General features: G+C 49.0%; 1 protein-coding gene across 1 annotated transcript; it reads left to right on the forward strand.

The window, feature by feature from the left end:
• The first annotated feature begins 861 nt into the window (after positions 1-861).
• On the forward strand, positions 862-11575 carry DUSP5 (dual specificity phosphatase 5). Its single transcript, XM_074907704.1, has 4 exons — positions 862-1370; positions 5592-5734; positions 7135-7354; positions 9869-11575. The coding sequence occupies exons 1-4, from the start codon at positions 977-979 to the stop codon at positions 10267-10269; spliced, it is 1158 nt and encodes a 385-aa protein (XP_074763805.1). The 5' UTR covers positions 862-976; the 3' UTR covers positions 10270-11575.
• Positions 11576-25270: the final 13695 nt, after the last annotated feature.

Raw genomic sequence — 25270 nt, forward strand, 5'->3', positions numbered from 1 at the left:
CGTGGTGGAAGTCTTGCAGCCTAGAAGTTTGCCACAAGGGAAGGGACATAAGAACCCCCCGAAGAGCCACACCAGCAACTTTTCTGTTGCAGGGGGCCCTCCCGTCTCTGAACCCCCTGCTCAGAGCATTCATTAATTCTGAAAAAATGGCACATCTTGCTTTGTCTCAAGCTGCTGCCCCTTGTTTCCTCCTTTGCTGCCAGGCTGTAGACCTTGGGCCAGGTAACCACATCCCCGGGGGCGTTCCCCAGGCAGCCCACGCTCATCACTCGGCTACCGGAGCTGCCTGGATGCAAACCGCGGCCCGGGCAGGAGCCCCAACTCTTTCCGGGGGGGGTGGGGGGGTGCCTGGGAACCGGCAGCTCCCAGCCCCTGAGCAGCAGTGCGCTCGCAGGCAGGTGCAGGCGGGCCTGCCCGCGCCCAGGCTCTGCCGGGGGGTGAGAACACACGCAGCGAGGGGCCATGAGGGGAACTGAAACTGCCTTTGCACCCTGGCGTGAGAAACGTGCCCCAGCGCCGCCCGCCTGCCGCCCGCGCCCCCCGCCAGGCCCGCCGGCCGGGCAGGGGGCGGTGATGCCGGGATGAGCCTTCAGGCCGATGACTGGAGAATTTTTGCGGCGTTTTTCAGCTTCCTCTGCCTCCGAGCCTGACTAACGCTGCCTGCGCGGCCGCGGCCCCCGCCCGCCGCGCCCGGGGAGGGAGGGGATCCCCGCCAGGGGGCGGGGCGCCGGGCGGCGCGGGGCGGGGCATGCCCATATTTGGAAGGCGGGCGCGTCACTCCCCTTATATGGGCAGTGTCGTCAGGGCCCGGCCTCCCATTCATATAAATGCCCGGCGGCGCCGCGGGCCGGGATTCCCTGCCGGGCTCGGCGCGCTGCCGCCGCTCCTCCCCTCCCGTCCCCGCGCTAGCACCGCGGCTCCCCGGCCGGTACCCTCCTGCCCCCGTCCCCGCGGCGGGGCGTGCGCCAGGGCCGGCATGAAAGTCACGTCCCTCGACTGCCGGCAGCTGCGGAAGCTCCTGCGGAAGGAGCCCTCCCGCTGCCTGGTGCTGGACTGCCGGCCCTACCTGTCCTACTCCGCCTCCTGCCTCCGCGGCTCGCTCAACGTCAACCTCAACTCGGTGGTGATGCGACGGGCCCGCGGCGGGGCCGTGCCGCTCCACTTCGTGGTGCCCGACGCGGCGGCCCGGGCCCGGCTGCTGGTGGGGGCCGAGGGGGCGGCGGGGGCCGCCCGCCTGGCAGCCGTGGTGGTGCTGGACCAGGGCACGGGGCACTGGCAGAAGCTGAAGAAGGACAGCACGGCCCAGATCGTCCTCAACGCCCTGCTCTCCAGCCTGCCCGAGGCCGGGGCCAGGGTCTGCTTCCTGAAAGGTGAGCCGGGGGGGAGGGAGGGAAAAGGGAGAGCGACGCGCATCGACCCTCAACCCCCCCCGGGTGGCGGCGGCCCCGCGGTGCTCCCGTCCCCTTTCGTCCGCGCCCCCCCCGCCCCACAGTTAACCTGATTATTAGCGGAGGGCAGGGAGGTAACGCTGGGATTTCGTTTCTTTTCCACCCACTGGAAGTAAATCCCGGATAGGCTCTGCGGGCTGAGCCCAAATGCCTTTCCGCTCACCCCCGCCGAGCGTTTAAGAGGCTGATAAAAACCAAAGAATGTTAGGGAAGAAGGGCTAAAGTTGCAGATTATCAAAGGGAGAGGGGGACGAGAGAGATCGAGGCTGCGTGGAAAATAAAATCAGCCCCGCGGGCAGGAGGAGAGCCGAGGCCGCCGCTTCTCGCTCTGCGCCCGGTGACACGGGGTGGCCCGCGTTGGGCGCCCGAAACCCGGGGATCGGTGCCAGCTCCACCACCCGGGGCGGGGAGGTTCATCGCTCCGTCGGGCACATCGAGGCTGAGAGGGGAAACCCAGAGCCGAAACTCCGGGGCTTGTCAGGGGACAGAAACACCTCCTCCCCCCACGTGTATTATAGCCCTTGAATTGCGGTTCTTTGTTTTCCTTCCGCGTAACCCGGGGATAATAAAACGATAAAAAAAATAGCAGCCCGCCCTTTCTCTGCCCTCCCATCCCTGCCTCCCCTCCATTTCTCCTCACAGCGCCTTTGTCCTTTTGCCCTCGCTGTTTTGGCAGCCCCCCTCCCTCCTCCGGGGGGACGCTCCCGCCCGTAGCCCCGCACACCGGCTGCCGGGGCCGCGGGGCTCCCCCGAAGTAGGAGTTCCCAAACATCCCCCTTGCCATACCCCGAGGTCGTGCGGGGGGGGGGGGGGGGCGGTATAAATGGAGGAGAAAACCAGGCGATGTTCCTTGAATAAACTCTGCTCCTGTGTCCTCAACAGACAGGGTTAGTTCGCTATTATTAAGCCTTTTATCGCACTAGTTTTTGTCCTGATGTGCCAGATTTGTGCCTCCTATAACGAACAGTGCCCCAAGGGCATCCCCGCCGGGGTAGATGCACCTCCAGCCTGGGTATTGCCCGGTACCAAGGGGGAGGGAGGCTCCCAGGGCGGTTTGCCACCACCTTGGCTCACTTTGGGCACTGCCAGCCTGCCCTGGGGTCTGAGAGTCGCCCCAAAAACACCAGTTCTGCTGGTGCAGGGCTGCTTGTGCTGGGCTGGGCAAATTCTTGGGGACCCCCCTTTAAAGTAGGGTTGAAGAAACATGTCCAGGGTCATGCTGGGAAGTCTGTGGCAAAGCAGGGGCTGAATTAAGCTCTGCTGACTCTCAGCCTGCCCGTTCAGCTACAGGATTGTCCTTCCCTCATGTAGCAGCTCCACACTTTGAAGTGGTGACTGTGGGCAGTTTATCTGGGGTGCTGTTTTGATGTAGGCTCTACTTTGTACCTTTTGTGTATTGCAAAGTGTCTTATCTTGAAAGCCTGTCGATCTGAGGCTAAAAAGATTCCCCCTTAGTGGATGAGAAAGTTTCCTCCTTTTTCTGCTGCTGTTCCCCTTTGCTGGAAGGGCTGCCGAAGTCCGCAGCTCTGTTTCAGATCTGGTGTGGCCCGAGGAGCCAGTGACTCAGTGGGCAGCGCTGCTGATTCACCAGGGCCACTGACCCCCAGGAAGCTGTTGTGGTCTGGAGGAAGCTCTCGGACAGTGGGGATATAAATCACCCTGAAGCACTGGGTACTGATCACAAGAAAGTGTCCTTTGGGGGTCTGTAGCACTGACCTTGCAAATAATGGGCTGTAAAAACATCAAAAAAAACCCTCCCTGAGGTTCCCTCTTATAGCCCTGTTCTCCCTAGGTGTGGGGGAGCTGGGAGGAGGTGTTGACTACTTAAGGGCTAAAGTGGTCTTGCCTTGGAAGCTGCCCTGATAAGATATGAGCAGGTTACCCCCACCCCCCCAGGTCACCCAGTGTCCTGGGGATCTGGCCCCAGGCAGGGCAGCTAGCACAGAGCAATTGCAAGTCAAATTGCATGCCAGACCCCATTCCTTCCCTCACTTTCTGGCTTCCAGGGGTGGCATGTGTCACATCTTTTGTCTGTGTAGGTGCAGTTTCATTCTGAGCTCAGCCCCAGCACGGTGGGGAAGAGCTTGCAGAAAGATAAAATAACGGAACCTCCCTTGGTGCTGACAAGGATTCTATTATTTATTGATTAAAACCGAAGCGCAGCCCACCTCTCTGATGAGCAATCTAGTATTTGCAGAAATGACCTCAGGGAAGCTAGGTTGAGTGGGGAGGGGGAAGAGAGGAGATTGCTGGAGGAAGGGATGAGAAGATGACTCATTGTAAGAATGGCCTGCAAATATCCTGATCCCCAAGGCTTGTAATTAACCATTCACCAGCTGCATGCCTTAGCTGCCCCAGAGACAGGAGACATGCATGTCTGTTCAAACACACATGCTGACTTGGCTCAGACAGATTTCTGTGTTCATTCAAGAGTAAAAAAGAACAACATGGGGTGTAAATGGAGATAATGCCTATTTATGTAAACGGAACATATTTTTCCTATGCGATGGCAGTGGTTGGGGGCAGAGGGGAGATAAGGTCAGCTATGCAAAACAAGAGGATTTAAAAGTCCATCCCATGAAGGGCAGTTGGAGATCAGAAGATCAGAGGAGTCTGGAGAGCTGCTTATGTGTGTTGGCTTTTCACACTGCCAGTTGTTAGGGATATCATTTTATCAACCCAGTTGTTGTGGATATCACTTTATCAACCCCCCCTCATGGTCTCCATGGTCACTTGGCTGCTTGACCCACTGCCTCACACTCCGAGCTCCAGGGTGAGCTGGCTGAATGTGGCTGGGGCCCAGGGAGTAGGAGGAAAGGTGCAGGTGCTGAGTGCCGGCTGACTGCAAAATCACCCTCCTGCCCTCCGTCATGGAAAACAGACTTTCATCATGTTTGGTGGGCTTTGGATCATGCCGGCCGCTTGCAACTCGAGGACCCCACGGCAGGACTGAGTGGGCGACAGTAGCACGTCATGAATTTGAGCACACATCTGCTCAAACATTGCAAACAAATGAGACACCGGTGCTACAGGGCTGAAATGTCAGAGGTAGCTGTAGTGGGCAGCCCTGGCAGCGAGGGCGGCAGGAGCCCTGCGGCTGCTCAGATCTTCAGCGCTTCCTTTGTTTCAAAATCCTTCCTTGCACCAGGGCACCGATACCGCTTATCACAGCTTATCAGGGTGAAACAGTTGCAGGTGAATGAATCGCATCGGAGGGTTTGCTTTCCGAGCCTTGTTTACTTGAGGGCCACACTCTGCAGGGTTATTGAATCTAGCTGTTCAAGAGCTTTCGCCATTCATTTCTGTTCTGAAAAAGCACAGGTGGCAGACATGTGGCACACCACTGACGTTTTCAGGCTGCTTCTGCTACCCGACTTATTCACGTTCATTCTGGAGATCGTAGACTTCCGTGCAGCATATTCCCAACCTGGAAACGGGCAACAATTAGCTGACAACAAACTTTGAGTAACAATGTAATAATAGGATTCATTCCTTTTCATTAGCAGTGCAATGAATGAAACAAACGCAGTACTTAACCATGCAGAATAGCTCATGTGGGGCTATTCAGTTGTCGAATGCTGTCACAGGATTTCATTAAGTTTTATAGCTGTAACTTAATAGATTGGTTTCAGTGGGACTGTCTTCGTTACTTTGCTGTCTCATGCATTGTGGTGATTAATGACAGTTGCAAGCATCCCCTTCTTGTGCTTATGTCCATTCAAAAATGAAAATAAAAATATTTCTTATGTTGTCACAGCATATAGAGTAATGACAGATTTAGAGAGGATGACGCCTGAGTCGGAAATCTGTCGAATGCTGGAAATAGTGCTCGTATATAAAACCTGGAGGAGGGAGTTTAGTCCCCGCTGTACGGGAGTTAATGGTTGCTAGACTCACCAGAATTACGTTTGCTAAGAGTTTTAATCTTGATCCACCGACTTTTGGCAAGTTAATAATTGTCAGTGGTATCAAACCCATTTCCCCAGGGGAGCACTGTCCCTCATTAACCCCCTGGGACCCATTGCTGTGTGGCACTATCCCACTGCATTGCAATCGCTGGGGCTTCATTTCTCCTCCACTTTAATTAAACCAGTTTTAGGAAGCACAAACATTGACGGTTTGGGTTTTTTTTCCCTTCCCTAGGGGGATATGAAACCTTTAACTCGCAATATCCTGAGTGCTGTGTGGATGGAAAACTCCTTTCCCCAGAGAGGACTGAGGCAGAGAGAAACCTCACCAGCCACTGTGAGAAGCAGAGTGCCAACCACAAACCCGCTTATGACCAGGTGTGTGTCACGGCTCTGGTGGGTGACCTTTCCCTCGGGTCTTTTCCCTCCTGCCCCCGGGCTCTGTTGCAGGCTGGCAGGGTGCTGGTGGCCCTCGTGCTGTCAATAAATTGTCACAGTCTGGGTTAGCAGCCTGTGTGTCAAATAGGATGTCATGTGCGTGCTGTTGGTCAGCATCGCCTCCACCTGGTTTCAAAATTAGGCAACAGAAGGAGGAAAAGCACCCTGTCTAGCCTCAAAACTGTATTTGTGACCTGTATCACACAGCCAGGCAGCATGAGCCATGAGCAACTTGTACCTCCCGAGGAGACTTAAAGCAGGCAGGGGAGAGGCTGTCAGGAGTGTAAGTTTTCCAGCAGACGGAGCATGCTTTGCCCGTGCCCCCTCTGAAACCCCAGGAGGGATCTGAAGCTGGCAGAGAGGGCCGTGGCTGTGGGGCTACTTCTGAGAAGAGGCAGTGGCTCTTCAGAGCTACCCTTGGGCAGGAGGACTGGGGTTTTCCACAGGCAAAGTCATCACACCCCCATGCCTGTCTGGCCCAGGGAATATGTGTGCTCTGAGATGTCAGCCTGTGGTCAGGCTGCTTCCGCCGGGGTGTGCGTTTCCTGGCGCTGGGGGAGCCCCCGGATGATGCCCCTCTGCTCCCCTGGGAGCGCCTCCTGCCTAAGGCTCCATCCTGCCACTCCAGGCAGCTCCTGGCTGTCCCTGGTACGTGGGATCTGCCAGGTGGGCGGCTTGGGGTGTTGGAAAGCCAATTTTTCACAGCTGGGGGCTGGCAGCAGCTCCTGTGCATCATGGAAACTTACCCTCAAAAACCTTTGTGTCAGATGGTGGCTTTTTTCTTTTGTGGTCTCGTCACCCAGCCTTTGCTTGCGCTGGGGGAGGAGGAACCGAGATGACATCTTGGTGCAGGTGACGTGGCGGGTGCTGCGCCCCAAGGAGGTGCAGGGGGACAGGGGAGCCTTGCTCCAATTTTTTTGCTTTCCTTCACCTTTGGAGGTCGGTAAGTGAAGGGACTGAGCTAAAGCAGCCTCCTGTCATCCTCTTCCTCCCTGCTTGGACATGCCTCCCTGCCTCGCCTGTATTTCAGTAAAGCCTCAGAGGGAACAGCCTCACATATGAAAGCACTTCAGGTGCATTCTGAGGGGCTTTAAAGAAAGCCAGAGACATTCTGTATGCGAGTGGGCTGGATCTGACTTTGTACCTCGCAGATGTTAGCAAGAAAATGAAAACCTTTTCCCTGTGTGGGCTTTGCCATCACAGTGATTCACTGGCCAGCAGCACCGGGGTCCAAAAATGCCAGCGAGGGAGGGACCCAGGCACCCACGAGAGCTCCCTTGGGTATCAGGACTCAAATACCCTTGAAAAGGAATTACATGCTTCTGTTCCTTCTCTTCCAGGGTGGTCCAGTTGAAATCCTGCCTTTTCTCTACCTTGGTAGTGCCTATCATGCTTCCAAGTGCGAATTTCTTGCCAACCTGCACATCACAGCCCTGCTCAATGTCTCCAGGAAAAGCTCAGAGTCATTCAAAGACCAGTATTGCTACAAGTGGATCCCAGTGGAGGACAGTCATACAGCAGACATCAGCTCACACTTCCAGGAAGCCATCGACTTCATTGGTAGGTCCAAATTAACAAAATTCCAGATCTTCATGTATTTTTAACTTGGATCTTCATATATTTTAAAGATCTTAATTTACTTTAACATACATATTGGCGGGAAGAAATATGTTCTCAGATGTCACAGCAAAATTTTAAGCTCCCTCCCTTCCCCAGCATCTCTCCTGGCAGAGGGATTTCCTCAAGGAAGGAAGGGAGACAGCTGGAGTGATGCTTGCTAGCTGATGCCTGCAAGCAGTTGGTGCTAATTGCTGTAAGGGGCCTCAAACCAGAACGTGCCAAGGACATAACTTTTGTAACTGTGATGGGTACATCTGGGACAGGGTAGACAAACCAGCAGACACCTGTGGAAGCTCCTCAGGGACCCTTCCCCAAAATTTTGTATGCTTATCAACATACGCATTAGATTCTCTGGAAATAGGCGTATACTCAGTAATTACATGAATTTTTATTTCTTTTGTGGTATATAAGTGTGCCCTTCGCTTCTGGTATGCACATTAGGTGGAATGATCCCCTGTGCATCCAGTGCTGCCATACAGAACGCTTGCCTTCTGAAACTTCAAACTAAGTCTTAGAGGGGGTTTTTTTGAGACTAAATTTACAGTAACAAGAGCAAGGTTTTTGTTCTTTCCAGGCTGGGAGGCCAAGGAAGAAAAATGGGTTTTTTTGACTGCCGTCAGGCAGACAAGGCAAGTGAGCTGGTTAGCCTTATCTTCTTTTCAAAGCAAGTGTAGGTGTAACATTGACACAGCAGGAAACAAAGAAGTGTGGCGGAATAACACCAAAGTCTATTGATTTTTTTGTAAAGGAAAAAAACATATTGGTTCCTTGGACTTGCATGCCAGACCCTGTAACAGCCAGGTGAAGCAGTCAGTTTATTGCCTTATTGTGCTGAGATTTCCCAAAGCCAGGGTCTTGGAAATCCACCATCTCCACTTATCACAGAGCTCTTTCTAGTTCCTTTTGATTACGATGGTATCTCACCCTTTAATCAAAAAATATGAGGAGTCCTTTAGAAAACTTTGGGCCATCCCCTCCCAAATCTTCCTGCACTAGGCTGGGTAGATGAGCAGCACACCAGCCGTGCCAGGTAGTGCAAGGGAGCGGCTCCTTCCTGAGAGGCGGAGGGTGGTTTAGTGGGGTGGGGCAGCCTGAGCCTGGGTGGAGATGGTGTTGAAATCAGTGCTGTTGCTCTCCAGGAACATTTGAGAGAGAAAGAGTCAAAACCCAGTTACGGACTCACTGGACTCATTGCTCAGCTGAGATCGAGTCCTTCGATAGTGCGGGCAGAATTGCAAAAACCTGATCTGAGAGTGCCCTGTGAGTCCTTCCCCTTCCTGGTAAGGGACTTCTCACCTTTCAGGGAAATGCTAATGCACAGCACTCTTCTGTCCCATCCCCAACCCCTTCTGATAGTTGTTGAGTCACTTGGAAGTTTCCCAGATTTTGAGTATGACTTTAGTTTTCACTTTTTCTTAAAATTGAGTGTGTGGTGTAGATGCTGGGGATGACTCAAATCCATGTCTTATTTTGTGCAGTAGTTAAATATAACTGGTTGTGGTGGCACCAGTCCCCCAGCAGACAATCGAAGACAGTCAAATGATAACTTGCTCAGCTCTGTCTTGTTTCACTGAGCACTACACTCAGCGCAGTTATCCATAAATTGGAGCTTGCACATATTGCTCGAGGCAATAGAGCAGAGAACATCTATTTTTGAACTGTATTTTTGTGTGGAAAGGGCTTATTTTAAGCACATTCTCTTTAATCTAATAACAATCATTGTGTTGTGTGAGTAACCACAGTGGCTCCTGTTGTGTAAAATGGGTGCTTTGCATAAGCCTTTTATATCCTGTCTTAAGTCCAAGCATCCTTTAACCAGGCTGTAATTAGCAGCTGCCTACCAGTCCCTGTGTGCTTTGTGGTGAGGCCCCAGGGAGTGAGCTCAGGCTCTCCACCCAAGGGTACCCACCAAGGGTTCAGCTCCTGGTGCCACCGTTTGCTGCTAACTGGCCAAGCAGGGAGTTAGGTTCAGACTTTAAAGAAAAGTCCTGTTTTTCTAGCAAAGTAGATAAGAAGGCAGCCCTGCAGCTTCTGAAAGACCTGACAGTGGGAGGGCTGGCTTTGGGTCAGCACTCTGAGCCACAGGCAGAGAAATGCAGGTACAGCAAACTCAAGAATTGCTCAGATACCTGTTCTCTGTCTCAGTGCTCTGCAAAGGCAGTTTTTCCAAAAGAGGAATAGGCATGTAGGAAGGAGACGGGGAAGGACTTTCTAAAAAATACAGAAAGAACCAAATCAGGATCCACAGATTCTGAAACCAAGTGTTATCTCCACCTCAGGCTGGATTTTGTCCCCCTTCTATTTTAATCTTCATGTTACCCTTAGTGCCCAGCAGAAGAGCAAGCCTCTCCTTGCTGGTGGACTGGCTGTGTGCCATGCTCCACCTCCAGGTGCACATCAGTGTCCTCCATTCCCAACGACAACTGACATCTGCAATGCCTTTTTTTCCCCTAGATTATGTCAAGCGAACTGGGGGCAAGATCCTGGTGCACTGTGAAGCAGGGATTTCACGCTCTCCCACCATCTGCATGGCATATCTCATGAAGACAAAGAAGCTCTGCCTGGAGGAAGCCTTTGATTACATCAAGCAGCGCCGGAGCCTGATCTCACCAAACTTTGGTTTCATGGGCCAGTTGCTACAATACGAGTCTGAGATCTTGTCTTCCACTCCCAGTCCCCCCGTCGCCTCGTGCAAAAGAGAAGCTGCATCTTTCTTTGCCGAAGAACTGACATTAGGCAAAAACTTTGAAGGCTCATGTTTCGCCTTTCCTACCTCAGTGTTGAGTTCTGTGCCCATCCACTCTCCCGTCCACCAGCTGAAACTCAGCCCAATGACGGCATCTTCGTCCTGCTGAACATTCTGGAGAGATTGGAGCTGGTGTGGTCCTCTGATCTGAACTGTGACCCCAACAAGAACATTTCATGAACGTGCAATAGAGAAACCTCATCGACTTAGTCTGAGAGGGAGCGGTTGTCGTGGGTCATACTTGCTGTATGCTGTGACTGTAAGACGCAAGTGCTCTAAGTGTGGCAGGTTTTCTGAACTTTTATTGTCCTTTTTTAAAGAAAGAAAAAGTGCTTTTTTTAGGTTTTTATCCTCAGAGTGTGCACCCGCTACTGTATTTCCAGATTCTCTGGGAGCAATGAGAAATCTGTTTAGTATGTTCTCAGTTCCCACCTCCTTCCCTTCTTATTTTTGAAAAGACCCTTATTTAAAGTTTCAAGCAATAAACAGCAGCAGCAGGGGAGAAAGCAAAATGAAAAGCACCACCTTTGCAACCACAGAAGTGGTGGGAGTGAATATTCATTCTGCTTTTTCTCTGGCTTTCCTCTTCCCCTTCTATGTCACGTTTCAGGGAGCAAAGCGCTGGGGTGGTGGGAGGAAGCTCTTTTTCCCAGGACACTTCCACAACCAGGTGAAAATCCCTTCTTCTGTTCCAGCCTCTGAAGTGTCAGGTATTGACCACAGTGTAACTGGATACCAAACCAGACCGTGGATCCATTCAGGTGTGGCATTTCCTGTACTTCTGCATTTGCCTTTGTACTGGGTGTGCTTTTAACTAAAGCAGGGGATTTAACAGAAGCTACCAGGCTACCCTGCTGAGCTATTATCCTCCCATCTGTTATTTAAGAACAGCCCTAGAATACTTGAATGTCTCCACAATCCTCATCTGAGTTATTTCCCATCAGATAACACTGTAACTGCTGGATCTTACACCAAAAAAAAACCTGACAAGTTTAGCTCCAAGCCAACTCTTCCTCCATCCCTTCCCAAGTGTTCCCGATGTGTATCGTGTGTGTCAAGTGGTCTTGTTCAGTGTTATGTGGCTTGCTTAGTGTGTGTGTGTGGTCGCCCCTAGCCAGCCTTTGTCCATGAAAAATCAGTTTTTCTCTCTTGCTCGCATTGGCTTCTGTGTCTGCAGGGAGTTTGGAATGAGTGTCTCTCTTTGTCTGTTGACCTTTTTAATTTTTTTAATATGTAATGTGTATGGGAAATGGCAATAATTTCCAGGAGATCTCGTGAATGTGAAAGAAAATCTGCAATGGTTTTTATGAGTGTAAAAAAAAAAATAAAATAAAGCAAAAAATAGCAGGAAAAGAAAGCTGTTTGTGTTTGGAGTGAGCTGCAAAAATGCTTTGACAGATCTCGGTGGCAGAAGAGGTCACCTGAGAAAAATGCCATGGCCCAGAAGTGGTGTAAGGAGGTAGCAGAGGAGGGTAAGCATCGCTGGACTCCGCTGAAAGCTTCCAAGGTGCATCTCTACATTGAGGAGAAGGTGAGGGGGAGGATTGTTTTAAACAGAATGACATGAGTCATTGTGGCGTCACTTCCCAGCAGCCAGGCAGGCACTTCTGTTTTGATTCATGCATGTTTTATATAAGATTTGCCATCCTGCTGAATTTGAAAATCTGTACTAGGCATGGCCCCCACTTCCTTCCTAAGCATGTGCCATGGGATGCTGCAGGCCCTGGTTCCTGGTGTGATGCAGGCCACCCACAAGCATCACACCAGGGACCAGGGCATGTGGGTAATGCTCATATTTTCAGTTTTTTAATGAAAAAAAATAATTTGAAGCACCAGCATCTCTGAGCCATTTCATACACCTTTACAGATGGAAGTTTTTAGGCTCTTCCTGGCTCACCACTGCAGCAATTTATAATCTGCTTTTCCAAGTTTATGAAAAATTTATGGTAGACGTCTGAGTTACAAAGCATCTATGCTCTGTGGAGTTCAACCATTTGTAACTTCTTACCCCCAGGGAAGCAAGTCTGACAGGTGAGAAGCTGTCGGTGGAAATGAGCCTTGGATTTCTTCCCTGTGTCAGGAGGACACAGCAGCAGCCCTGCTTGGGCTCTGGGAAACCTGAACATGGGAACCAGCAGCTGGGGAGGTGAGGCAGGTGATCTCATAAGAGCTGGTCAATTAATTCTGAGAGATCTGATTGCTCTGGAAACCCATGGCCAGCTGTAGTGAAAAGATCTCTGTCTCCACAAGCTCCCTCAAGCAGAAAGGCTGGTAGGCTTACCAAGAGGGGCTGCATTCTGACCACAGAGATGGAAACAGAGCAGCCAACAGCTCTCATTAAAGCAGCATGAAAACCCTTTCTGGGGGAATGACCAGCTTTGTTTCTCAAGGATGAGGAAGCTGAAATCTGCAGAGGTGATGATATTTGCCATGGGAACCTGCAGAGCATGAGGCTGTGGGCTGAAGGGGTTAACAGAAGGCCTGCTGGCCTTGGCAGATTTGACCACAGCAGCTGGAAAAGATCATAGGCCCAGCTGAGGAGCCAGGTATTTAGCAGAGAGGCAGGGGAGGCAGCTGCTCAGCTTTTGGAGAGGGGCTCTGATCCTGGGCTTTAGCACAGCACATTGTTAGATAGTGTTGGCAGGGGGAGATGTTGGGCTGGGATTCAGCAAGCAAGGAAGGGCCAGAGCCCTGTGGAAGCCTGAAAAGGGATTGTCATGCCTGGGCACAGGAACCAGGAGGTTTGTGCTCCTGCCCAAGGCACCATTCTCCTCTGCTTGGCTGGTCCCAACTCACATCACGCAGAAGGAAGCCCCAGCATCCAGGGCAGAGTGGGATGTAAATGCTGACTCCAAGAGGGATGCAGTCCCATGCTTGTGCTGGTGCCTGCTTTTCTGTTTCATTAGCTAGACCTCTGCTCCTGTGTTGACCAGCTTGGCAGATCCCACCTTTCTGAGGGGACATCACAGCCATTTGACTGCAGGGTTCTGAGGTGAGAGTAAGTGCTCTCCTTGCTCCCTCCCTCCTTGGCCATGCTGCTCTTGTGGGCAGGGAGGAGCTGGGGACCCAAGCACCAGTGTGTGAAGGTGAGTGTGACAAATCAGAATGGCACCTACCTGGGAGATGAGATGTGTGACTTTGAACCTGCACGGGCAGGAACCCTGCTTCTCTGCATCTAGACACCAGCACACAACAGCTACCTCCATCCTTAGGGAAAGGAACAGCTCTGACAGTGTTTTGCGGCTTGTGCGCTGAGCAAATTCACCAGATTGGGTAGGATGGAAGATTTAGGGGGCTTTCATAGCCTAGATGGGCTTGGGTTTGGGTAGCTTACTCCTAGGGATGGAAGTTCAGATCAGGCAGGTGCATGGGTAATGTCAGAGCTGAAGGATGGGGGCTGGACTGGCTGGTTCAATGTGCCTGTGTCCATCTGCCAGCTAAGCTTGGTGGAGGACTAGGGACCTCAAAAACAAAGTTCTGATGGAAAGTAGAAATGTTATGTAGCTGTAACAGCAAGGGGAAGGCTATAGCAGGATGCTTTCAGACATCAGAAAATGTGAGGGAAAGATGCCAGGAATGCTGTACCCTTAGGCAAAACTTTGATTAGAGCTTATCCCTTATGATACCTGAATCCAAAGAAGATGAAATGTCACAGAAAAGGGGATTTTGCAGGTTCTGCTGCCCATGGAAGTGCTGGTTCAAGGCTGCCCTGTGCTGTAAGCATCTGTCTCCATTGATGCTCCTGATGGTGTACCCTTACGTCCTGGACTCCTTGGTGTTACTCGGGAGCCATTTCAGATCCTGGTGTGGGACTGAAGAGGGCTTGTGCCATGTAGCTTTTGGTCCCTTGCCTTTAGGCTTGCAAAGAGCAGTTATCTTGCAAGCATGAGTGCTGTTGCTCAGCCCCTGTCTCTGCTTTGCACATGCTGATTTTTCTTTTTGCCTCCAAGACGAACTCTTCAGAAAACTGCCACAAAAAATACATGTCTTTACATGGTGGCAAATCAGATTGTGAAGAGATCTTGGGGTGGGAGTGGATGGGTGGGTGTTGTCCTTAAGTGTCCCTATGTGTTCATTTAGTCCATATATTTGCTGGTGTGATTTGCAGCCTATGCTGGTTACAAAGGCTTCTGCTTCTCTGATTAAAGGACTTTTCAAAAGGCAGAAATTATATCCCGACCAGAAAAACCCAGGTAAAATATACCTGCTCCATGGGGAGTTTATCCTGAGGTGCCCATCTCCAGTCCCTGAGCAGTACTAGGTAGGTAGCTCTTCTTAGCTTCTTGCTTTCTGGTGGCAAGCTTCTTTTTTCAGCAAAGAGTGAATGAACGAGGTATTCTGCAGGCATTGCTATCTGTATGCTAAAAACAATACTTGCCTTGCCGGGAATTCAAAGGTGCAAATGTGCCTGTAACATGGCAAAAATAAGTGAGGGTCCAGGCATGGTGAATTTGACCCTCCATCTCCACTTTTCACAGCTTCATGCTAATTGGAGAAAAGACACGCTGCCAGCTCACTCTCTGGGGAGAAAAAGGCAGGAACCAATTTGCAGAGCCACATAAATATGGAAGCAGGATTTTTTTTGGCGTGGGAGGTGTTACCAGCACCACACATTACGGTTCCTTGGCTTTATCACATCGTAGGCTTTTACCGAGACATGAGTAAGTTCACTAAATAAGGAATATGAAAACAGCTTGTGAAATAGGTTGAGTCATCGGAGAAAATCAAATGAAGTTCTGACACCGGGGCCTCAGTTGTAAAGTCCTACTTTGTTTTACCTTTGCATTATAAACAGTTGGGTCATTTCAATCTGTTTATTTCAGCTTCAAAATTCAAAGTACCCTGACATCTAAGTAAGGCTTACCAAATGAGTTCATTTTTCTGTTAACGGCGGTGCTGTGTCCCTATGCATCCAACCCATGAATGCTTGCAGGGAATATAAAGGTTACCAAGAGAAATAGCTTCTGTGTATATAGCTGAAATGCTCAGCACTTCTTCCAGCTTTTTCTGGCTATTAAAGAGGATTTATAGCCCCTAGGTATCCCTTTCAAGTACTAGCCTACCCCATGGAAGTCACTGGCTGTTATTTGTCGCTCCTGGGAATCCTAGCAGGACCTGTTGTGCTAGGAGCTGTACAAACAACAAACCAACCCAGAAAGCCAGTAACTCAAGACCAGGAGTGACTGTGGTACATAGAAAGGGACACAGAAGCTCAAAGCTCCTTAGGGACAGCATTGCCCTAGGACTCTCATATTTCTGTCAGGGTTTTTTTTGCATACGCCAGAATATGAGCCATGCTAGGGAGACCATGGGTGGAAAGCACCTCTAGGAGACAAGCATGGGATCCATGGGACCCATTAGACATGCTGTACATGATCAGAAGTGGGAAACATCTGTAGTATAAATCCTACAGCTGCATGACACAGCCTCAGCCCCCGCTCGCTGTGGTCACGACTAGGATTTCAAGACAGGCAACACATAAATGTGTCTGATCTGCTGGGACTGTTAGACACTCAGAAATGACAGGCAAACTGATAAAGGTCTCAAATCCCTTTGGCATAACCATTTTTCCAGATTTGGTTTTAGTGAGCTAATCATATTAGTAAAGTTACTCACATGATTAAGCGTTCATTGGACCTCACTTAAGTCTCCCAAGTGAAATGATGATGTAGTTTTTCATGGGCGCTCTCTTTTGTGTGTGTGTGTGTGTGTGAATAATGGTTTATTTCTGTCACACAGATACTCCATTTCTGAGATTCCTTTGTAAAGCAGACAGCACTTGATAGTGAGTCATCTCTTGTTATTAAATTGCCCATACATTGCGAGCTGCCTCCAGGCCCTGATCCAAAGCCTATAGCCTTCAGTGGGGAGGACAGCTCCTGAACACAATGGGCTTCACATCAGGCCTTGGATGAATCTTTACATTAAATCTTTATTTTAAGGAACTGTTTGTTCTAATTGGAACTAAATTTGCCGCTGTATTGAAATGGAATATGAGGTCTACAGGATTCAAATTGGAACAACGGATATATCCTCTCTGCTCTAATGCCTCCAGCCATGTTAAGTCAAGTTAACTGGAAAATCAATTGACACAAATTCCAGCATGACCATTAACTGCCAACCGTCCGGGGCCCCAAGGGGCTGGCCAAGATGAAGCAAATTTCTAACAGGGATGGAGCAGAACTGTGCGTGTCCATCTCCTAAATATGCTTTCAACCTGAGGTCTCCCTAGCAATGCCAGTGTTGCCCCAAGTAATTACTGTGGCTAACAGAGAGCCCGGGGGGTCAGGGAGTCTGGGATCGATTGTGGGCTCTGCCCTTGGCTTCTCAGGGCAAGCAATGCAGTTGCTCTGTACAATCTTGCTGGCACAGTCACATATATCAAAAGCATAAAGGAAGTGAGTGAGACCTGAACTGACCGAGCCGAGCTGACCAGATGGATCTCTTGAGTATACAGAAAAGGATTGTAGTAGCAAAACTTTGTTTTCTGCAGCACAGCTCATTTCTCCTGCAGAGGATGTTTCTGCTCTGTTGGTAAAAAGCAGAGCTTTGCTGATATGGCTTTGCTCACACAAGAAGCATTTTGCTGCTAGAGTGGACCTGAATTTCTCTCTAAACATATATCTGTATGTCTCTGCAGGTTCATCCATATGTCTCTGCATACAGCCTTGCATCAGGGATAATGATATCGATCGCATTTTGAGAAAGGCATAAAGCTTTTTTCATATGTTTGCAATGCACATTAGACCCATGCACAAAGGCTTTCCTAAGCACAAAATCTCATTACTAAGATGTATTTGTTGTGTCGTGCTTGTGAGGCAGTATCTTCCATATTACAAGAGTTTGTTGCTTTTTTTTTTCCTTTTGCTCCCAGGATATAATGTTTTACTTAGTTAAAAACAAAACCAAGAGCGCAGCACTTTCAGACAACCACCGCGGGGTAAAGCAGCCGCTCTGCCAGGAAGCAGGTGACGGGAGCCCTGGGTGGGTGGCAAGAAATCTGTGTGCTACCGAGTGCTAAAGCATTGACATGGTTCAGTTTACTAAATCCAGCTGTGAAGAGCAGCTGGTTTTCTGGCAGTCAGCATGACATACGCAGGCGGATATGCTCGAGAGAATTGATCAGGGGCCACCGCTGGGGAGAAGGGAAGGGTATGTTGTTCCCTGTGCTACTAAGTGCTAAAGTGGCTCCTGGCAGTCCTGATTACCAAACCCAGCTGCGAGAAGCTTTTCTGGACTTGAATGTGACATCTGATGGGGATATGCCTTGGCCATGTGCGTGGGGAAGAAGGGGGAGGCAGAAGGTTTCTGCATAATCAGCTACTGCCGTGCTTGATGCTCTGGCTTGCGGGAACCTGGGGAAAGGTCATCAGGACAATTGGAGAATGTCTGCAGACAGCAGGGGAGGCTGCCAAGAGCTTTCAGGCAGTGTTCCCACCTCGGTTTCTCTTCCCATTTCCTTCTCTTCAACGCCCCTCTGGGAGGTAGCTGGAGATACCAGGGGAGGCAGCAGGCACAGCAGGCCAGGGCAAGGGGAGATCATGTAGAACAAACAGCAAGATACTTCTTTGGAGGGCTGGAAAAGATAAAAAAGATACCCATTATCTGGACTGAACTGTGAAAAGCTGCACCGGTGAAACTTGCCAGCTTGGGTGTGATAGGAGAAGGATGTCCTGCTGCCCCTGAGTTTAGCCTAGGAAGAGCCTGAGAACTGCTGAGCCCGAGGGGGAAGAGAAGTCCGAGATAATCCCTGGCATAGTGGTTTTAGTTTCCATGATAAAGCTGGAAGTTATCATTGCTTTCCTTTGATCTTCAAAGGACAGGAGGAAAATTCACACTTAAGAGAGACCACCCTGTGTCAGGTGAAGCTGCTGCAGCTTGTTGGTAAAATGCTATAAAGTCAGTAGTTCACCTGCCTTAGTGTATAAATGCCTCACAGAAAGGAGTCTGCCTTTTCCTGGGGCTGGTTTTGGTGCCCCTGTTAGAAAATCAGATTTGTTTGTGGAATCAGAGGCTGCAGACACATTGCTCAAAGAAAGAGTAAAATCCAAGCAACGCAATTCTGATGTGATTCATCAGTTTGGATGTGTATTACTTTGTTGGATGGATGTGGTCACTCAGAATCATGATTTTTGTTCTAATCTTATTACAAATATACCTCAGGCACCTCCTTTCAGGGTGCTAACGATGAAAACAGGCAGGATGAAAGGGATTTTTCAGTATTTCAGGATGTTCTGTGGAAGTCAGATGTCCAGTCTGGCGTCTCTGTCAAATGTAATTTTGTCTGTACCAGCCACAAAGAGTGAAAAAGCTGCCCTGAAATTAGGCTGTTTAGGTCACAGGCCCATGCGGGCTCTCTCTGCCCCTTGCCCTGCAGCCTGGTTCACCACGTGTGCTGAGCACAGACATTCAGAGATTTCTCTGCATCCACCCACCAATTCCCCCAGAGAGTCTTTGTGGCCCTTGGTTAGTCTGTGTCCTGGCACTGCTGGGAACGGGTTGCAAAATATCCCTTTGGTCAATGATATCATCCAACCAGCAACACCTCTGGGGCCAGGACAGGCACTGCCACTTCCCCTCAATCCCTCATCCACTCTTTTGTAATAGCAAAATATCAGTCTTTCTGTGGATGCAGCTTCAGAGCAAGCAGCCAGTCCCGCAGATGGGATGCATATATTTATGTCTGCGTGGCTCTCTTACTGCCAAGATCGCATTTACTGCTCGCTTGAGCACAAGGAGATTCTTTGGAAGTTGGCTGTTGTTAATTCACCTTCTGATCTCCCAGGCTTGCACTGCTGTCTGAGCTGGCGATCTTTCACCTGGAGTCTGAGATTAGGCAGGTCTCCAAAGATCACCCTTGTTTATGATTTATTTTGATGGGAACCAGTTGATCCTGTCCTCCCAGGGCTGTCCCCAAGCCCTCCTGGTGGATGAGCAGGTGGCCCCACTGAAATGTCATTCAGTCCCCTGAAAGCAGCCACCCCCCAGCCCTGATGCGGGTGAGCTGGTGTAGACCCAGCCCTGCTCCAGGACAGCCCCCACCAAAGCCAAGGGGTGCAACAGCTCTGTGGGGGTCCAGAGTCCCTGATTTGCCTCTCCTTCCCACCTGATGCAGCCAAAAACAGGTCTGGGGGTGCATCTGGGGGTCCCCTCCAGCATGGCTGACTCCATTAACAGCCCACTACAGGGCCCTTCCCTTGTCTGAGGGTTAAAAAAAGAAACAAGGCAGAGCAATAGTTTCTTTCACAGAATTTCCAAGTGCAGCAAAGCTCTTTGTTGCATCAGAGCAAAGAAAAACATTGGCAGGATGTGGCCCCTCTCGCCCCATGGCAGGAGCCGTCCCGGCCCACGCCGCCTGCCGGCAGAGCTCCTGGCTCAGCCCCGCCACAGCACCCGGGTGTGTAATTTGTTTTGTGTGTATGCAATGGCTTGCTTTATAAAATTAGCGAACCAAGGGAAATTAATTCAACCACAACCACATTTTAATCATAGAGAGGCTCGGCTGAAAGACGATGAGCATAACAACTGCTTTCCCTTAATAAACCTGCAGTAGATTCATTCATAACAAAATACAGCGTTTTTAAAAGGAACCTTTTCCTATTGTTCATTTTACGCTGTTGTTTTACCCTGCCACTCTCTTCTTGACAAGCATGTTAGCTTTCTTAAAATGTTGTTGGGTGAATGGATTTATGGATGAATACTTCACACTCAACAATGATTATTTACCTTTCCACATTCAAAGGATCATAAAGACAGAGAGAAATTATATTTTTTTAAAAAAAGGAAACTGGCTGACAGTTGTGGATTATTTAAAGTGAATAGAAAGAGAGTCAGAAAAGAAAAAAAAAAAAAAAAAAAAAAAAGACTCCAGTGCTTTTCATGGTCAGCAGAGCACCCACTGTGAGGAAATAACAGAAGAGTTTGGTAGGTCTCCTAGGGCCTGGCAGGACAGCTGCCCTTCCACCCCCAGCAGCTTATAAAACCCATGGCAGCTGCCTCACAGAGACCAGCTAATGACCTGCACACAGTGCCGGGCAGTGGAGGCGTATGGCTACCTACTGCCTGACTGCCTCCTGGAGCTGGGCTGGCAGAAGCAATGAAGCAGCTACCACTCTGCTCTCCTCCTCTGAAAGGAGCTGTGGCCAGCACCACCGGCTTGCTCCCAAATCAGAGAAACAAGTGCTGTTATCACCGCTGATTGCACGTGTGCACTTTGGATATAGGTACATAGGTGCCTTACAGCCTATTAGCCCTTACAGCGTACCACCCCCTGCATCCCTCCCGGGCCCACTGTGGTTGCAGACAGGGAGAAGGCATGTCTGCTGTCTGCCTGCAACATTGGCACCAGAGACAAAAAAGAACAAGAAAGGGTCTGTGGGTGGTGGGAACGGATGCCCACCATTGCAACACAGATATTACTGACTAATGCTGTGCAGTAAGCATTTGAGCCTGTAATTACATCTACCTCTTATCAAACAGAGCTTTCTAAGGATCTTGCATGCTTGAGGTTTCCTCGTCTTTTTTGACAGCTCACTGGCAAAGATACAGGCATTTCTGCAGGCTTGGTGAGGGGCCAGACTCTTGCATTGCAAGGCACAGGGGTGACTATAGGGCTTGAGGGCACAAGAGCTGGCAACTCCACTCAAGAAAAATATTTTCTTGATAAGGAAATATACACGTGGCTGGCCTGCATGCTTTTCAGAATAGATGTTCTTTGTTCCTCGAAAGCCTCATTGGTTGGGCACACGGAGACAGGTGCTCATCTCCAAGACCAGTGTTGAGAAAGGGCTGGTTTCTCTCACTTCATCTGCTATCTCCACTGAATACAAAGGTGGGAGAAAGTTGCACTATGTCCTTGATGCATTAGGATTCAGGCTTGGCACAGGTGGTTTAGGAGGAGAGGTATTCTTGGTGATTCCACAGTTACCCTGCTTGAGCTTGGACAAGATCCTTTCTCACTGTCTTTGTTTCACAAGCTGAAACTAGGATATCAGAGTATCTGGTTGCGTGTGCAGAGTGCCACTCAACACCCGTTTCTGGCAGGGTCCAACCAAAGTGTCAACCAAAGCCGAGTTCCCGGTTTGCTCCTGAGATTCTGCCACAACACCAACACGAAGAAGGGCCCCCCGCAGTGCTCTGCCTACTCTACAGTCTTCAAGTGATGAAGCGCAAGTGATTGATGTTGTGATGAGCCTACTGATTTCTACAGTCATTTAAAATAGCAGTAAATACCTCAGTGATTGCAGCCATTCATGAATGAAAGCAGTCTATACACATGTTGGTTCACAACTGGAAGTGGTAATGGAAGAGTTTAATAATACACTTAAAACGCTCCCCTCCCCCAGTATGTTAAACATGTTTTTTCTAAAAGAAATTTTACTATTTGAGAAGAGAGAAAAAAATACTACAGACTTGAAATCCCATCTATATGTTCCCATTAAGCTTCATGAAAGAAATGCCTGATATGTTTTCACGCCAGTGAAGCCTAGATGAATTAAAGCAGTGTTCCCACTTTCTCCTTTCTAATGCTAATGTTTCATTCTAGCGTATTTATAGAAAAACACTGCTTATAAAACAGGGCCATAGAAAAAAGCTCTGCAGCGCCTACCGAAGCGAGGTGAACTCCACGTGTAGCTAGTACTGATTATATGTTTGCAGGTTCTGAATAAAGTGTGCTGTTTTACTAACTGCCAGCTTTCTGCACTCCTACAGCCACAGCAGCTTGACAGAATAGATGACGCATCACCCTTGGGTTGCGTGCATACTTTTAGCTTGGACTACAAAATCAAAAGAATAACAAAAAATATAATACCTACCCCACCCCTCCGCTCCCTCAAATACAAATCTCTAAAAGCTATGTGGTAAAACCTGTATGCAGGGGCCCGCATTTGAAACATTCTTTGAACTAAACAATCATTTGCCACTTAATCCTTGATGAATACAGTTGCTATTTTTGCAAGCACTGGTCACACTGGTGGGAGCATTAGTTGATGACATATCAGTGAGATACGATTTTATTCCTATGAGTAAATATAACCTGATGTCTGTGCACATCTGTAGGCACACGTAAGACATCGCCAAACTTCAGGAGTATGCTGTATATCCGAAATCCTCAAGAGGGAATGAACAACCTGGGGATAAAAAAAGATCCCAGGTCCTTATTTGTGACTGTTCATAATACAGAGGGTGATGCACTTCCTGGTACACCTCACCAACAGCAAGCTGCTGGGGCACCAGACATGGACCAGAAGGTTATGGGATCTCAGCTTTCAGGAGGACTTGGTGCATCCAGGCAGAATAATGTCAGTGCAGCAGTCAAGAGAAAAAGCAAAATTTTCCTCAGCTGGTGGCCACCCTGGTGACGCTGAACCTCCTCTTTAGGGAAGGAAGATTAAATCCTTGCTCTGGGAGTCTATGATTAAGTGAAAATAAGCTTCTGAACCACAAAGAAAACCTCAAAAACATGACTCAAGGCATCCTGTACCTCTAAAAGCAGACGACAAAGAGGAATGAACAGCAGAACCTGTCAATTTAAAAGCATTTCTAATGCCTATTACTGCCCTGAGAAACAGGGATGATTAACAAAGGGTGGCCCTTCCACCGGTAGTCTTTAGCAGGAAGAAAAGGCTGTTGGCGAGGTGATATCCCAGATGTTTGTTGGGACAAAACCTTCTTCGCTGATGTGTTTCAACAGAGGTTAAACTACATTGCCTGCTGTACGGTGCCAATGGAATCTCAAATGCATAAAAGGTCGCTGTTTTCTCCTGCCTGAGTGCTTCAGGGCGGTTTTGAAAATTACAAGTTTGTCTAGAATATGTACATCTGTGCAATTTATTTACAAATATTGCAAATATTCACATAAAAGTGGATGCAAATAATTCTTTCAAGCAGGCATAGGATTGGTTAAGTGTACTGTGAGGAAAAGCGGGGAATTAGATTTCCCTTTCTTTTCTAAACTCTCTTCTCTGCCCTCTCAGTGAATCGCCTTGGAAGGTCCTGATTCGCGGAAAAAAGACTCTACAACTCGAATAGAGTTATAAAGCAGGGATGTTTACTGCGGCACCGGGGTGCAAGGGGATCTCTCCGCAAAGCTTGCACACCCACCGCATATTTTACCAAAAACTTATAGAGTGTGGATATCCCTGTTCATTGGGTTACATAACACAAACATACATATGCATGAGTAAGGCTGGGTTAGTTCGAAAGGCTGATGTCAACAGTTTATGTTCCCTCTGCACCTGCGCATTGCCTCCTGGTGGTCGTCTTCGGGGGCCTTTGGGAGGAAGGCTCGTAGTTTTTCTCACCTTGTTTTTTCCCCCGGAGCATGCGCAGGTTCTCTTGGCCAATTTCTTGACTAGCAAGAGTTTTTCAGACAGTTTACTTTCTATCTTATCTAAGAGAACCAATAGAACTTTTACCATTCGTGTATGGCTGTCTTTACTCATTAGCAAAATTCCACCTAGTTAGAGCCACCTGTTCCTCAAGGACAAAAGTATAATATTTTGCTGAACATTTGTAGTCCTTGGTAGATTTTCACAGCGAACTGCTTTGTTTTGATGAACACAGTAGTCCTTGGTAAAATTCCACAGAACAGTCTGGGCAAGCAGGATTCTTAGCAATATTAAAAAAAAATACTATAACTTGCTATAAGTAAGTAAATAAGTTGCTAAGCAGTTTTCTATAAGTAAATAAGTAAATAAATCTCAAAACAAGTAATTATTTCTCTGTATCAGTCCAGGCAGCTGGAATCCAAAGTACTAGCACCTATAATTCACCTCGCCCTGGAGAAAGTGAAGAATAAATTCCATTACACAAACCAATCCCAGAAAGATATTGTGAGATTCCCCGAAATCCTAAAATGAAAGGGATTTTGAAAAGCAAGTGGAAAAAATATTTCTTTTTTTTCTCCCAAGTCCTGTTGAATTGAGCTATGTACAAGTAAATGCAGAACAGTCAGGAAATTTTCATTCTGAATTTGTTTGTGGAGCAATGATTGAATGCTTTAGTTTTTTAGGCACTTGTGCTTTCTGAAGAAACAATGAACCCTTTCGTTAAAGGTGCGGGCGAAATCTGTTTACCTTTAGTAAAACCATTTCATTACCTGGCAGCAAGGAAAGTAATTCATCCACCTATTATTCTAGGGGAGGTAGGAACTAGACCATTCTGTTTAAATAATTTTTATTAGTGTTAAGAGGATCAGTGCAGGAATTCTATTGCTTGTATAAAAATGTTGGCTACAGCTGCATTTTTGAAGGAGTACTGTCAAATTGAAAATTGCATTTTCTCTGAGACATTGTGCCCCTACTGTTGTCACAGTAACACCTGAAATTACTGTAACTGAAAGAGATTAGAAGAAAATTAATGTTTCTCTTCTTTCATTGTGCTGATTTTGTGTTTGACAGCTCCTTCAGGGAGATGAATAGTGGCTCTCCAGGAGATAAAGGAGTGGGTACAGATTCAAGCTAATCTTTCTGTTTTCCTGAGAATATTTCGCATCATTCCCGTTACTCAGCTCACCCTGGGCAGGTATTTGGCTTCGCCCAGGTGTTTCACAACAGATGAGGAGCTGAACTCACACAGGCACCGAGGCCTGCCAGGGCACCCGGGCCCCACGCTGCAGCACCTTGCACCTGGAGGCTGCTTGGCCCTGTTCCACGTGACTTCATGTTGCCTCACTGTAGGGACTGGGGTTGGCATAGTGGGAACAATGAGCAAAACCGGAGGTAAATACGAAAAAAATGGGAGAAGGGACTGGAATCCACACCTCAAGGCCCTGTACTCCCAGCCCTGGGCAGTCACGGGGGCAGGCCAGGACCCTCGGGGCCATGCTGGAGCCCAGCCACAGGCCCTAACGCTGCTAGTTCCTCTTTTTTTTTTTTTTTTCCTCCTTTTTAATGGATTGTTTATTTTTCAGATATTCGAATAAAAGACGGGATTTAAGATCAAGGTTTTATCTGACGCAACCTGTGAGCACTCGTACCGCCCCCGGCCTGGGGCGAGGGCAGAGCGCTGCGTCCCGCCCTTTCCCCCCGCGCCAAAGCTCCGCCATGTCCCGGCCCCGGCAGCGCCCCCCGCAGGCGCCACGGCGCTCCCGCCCCGCCGCTCTCCCC

This window comes from Athene noctua, chromosome 5, assembly GCF_965140245.1.
Source record: "Athene noctua chromosome 5, bAthNoc1.hap1.1, whole genome shotgun sequence".
NCBI lineage: Eukaryota > Metazoa > Chordata > Aves > Strigiformes > Strigidae > Athene > Athene noctua.

Coding starts and splice junctions, on each gene's coding strand:
- DUSP5 (XM_074907704.1), top strand. CDS start 977: ATGAAAGTCACGTCCCTCGACTGCCGGCAGCTGCGGAAGCTCCTGCGG. Junction 5,735..7,134: donor ACAAACCCGCTTATGACCAG/GTGTGTGTCACG, acceptor CTTCTCTTCCAG/GGTGGTCCAGTTGAAATCCT. Junction 7,355..9,868: donor GGAAGCCATCGACTTCATTG/GTAGGTCCAAAT, acceptor TTTTTCCCCTAG/ATTATGTCAAGCGAACTGGG.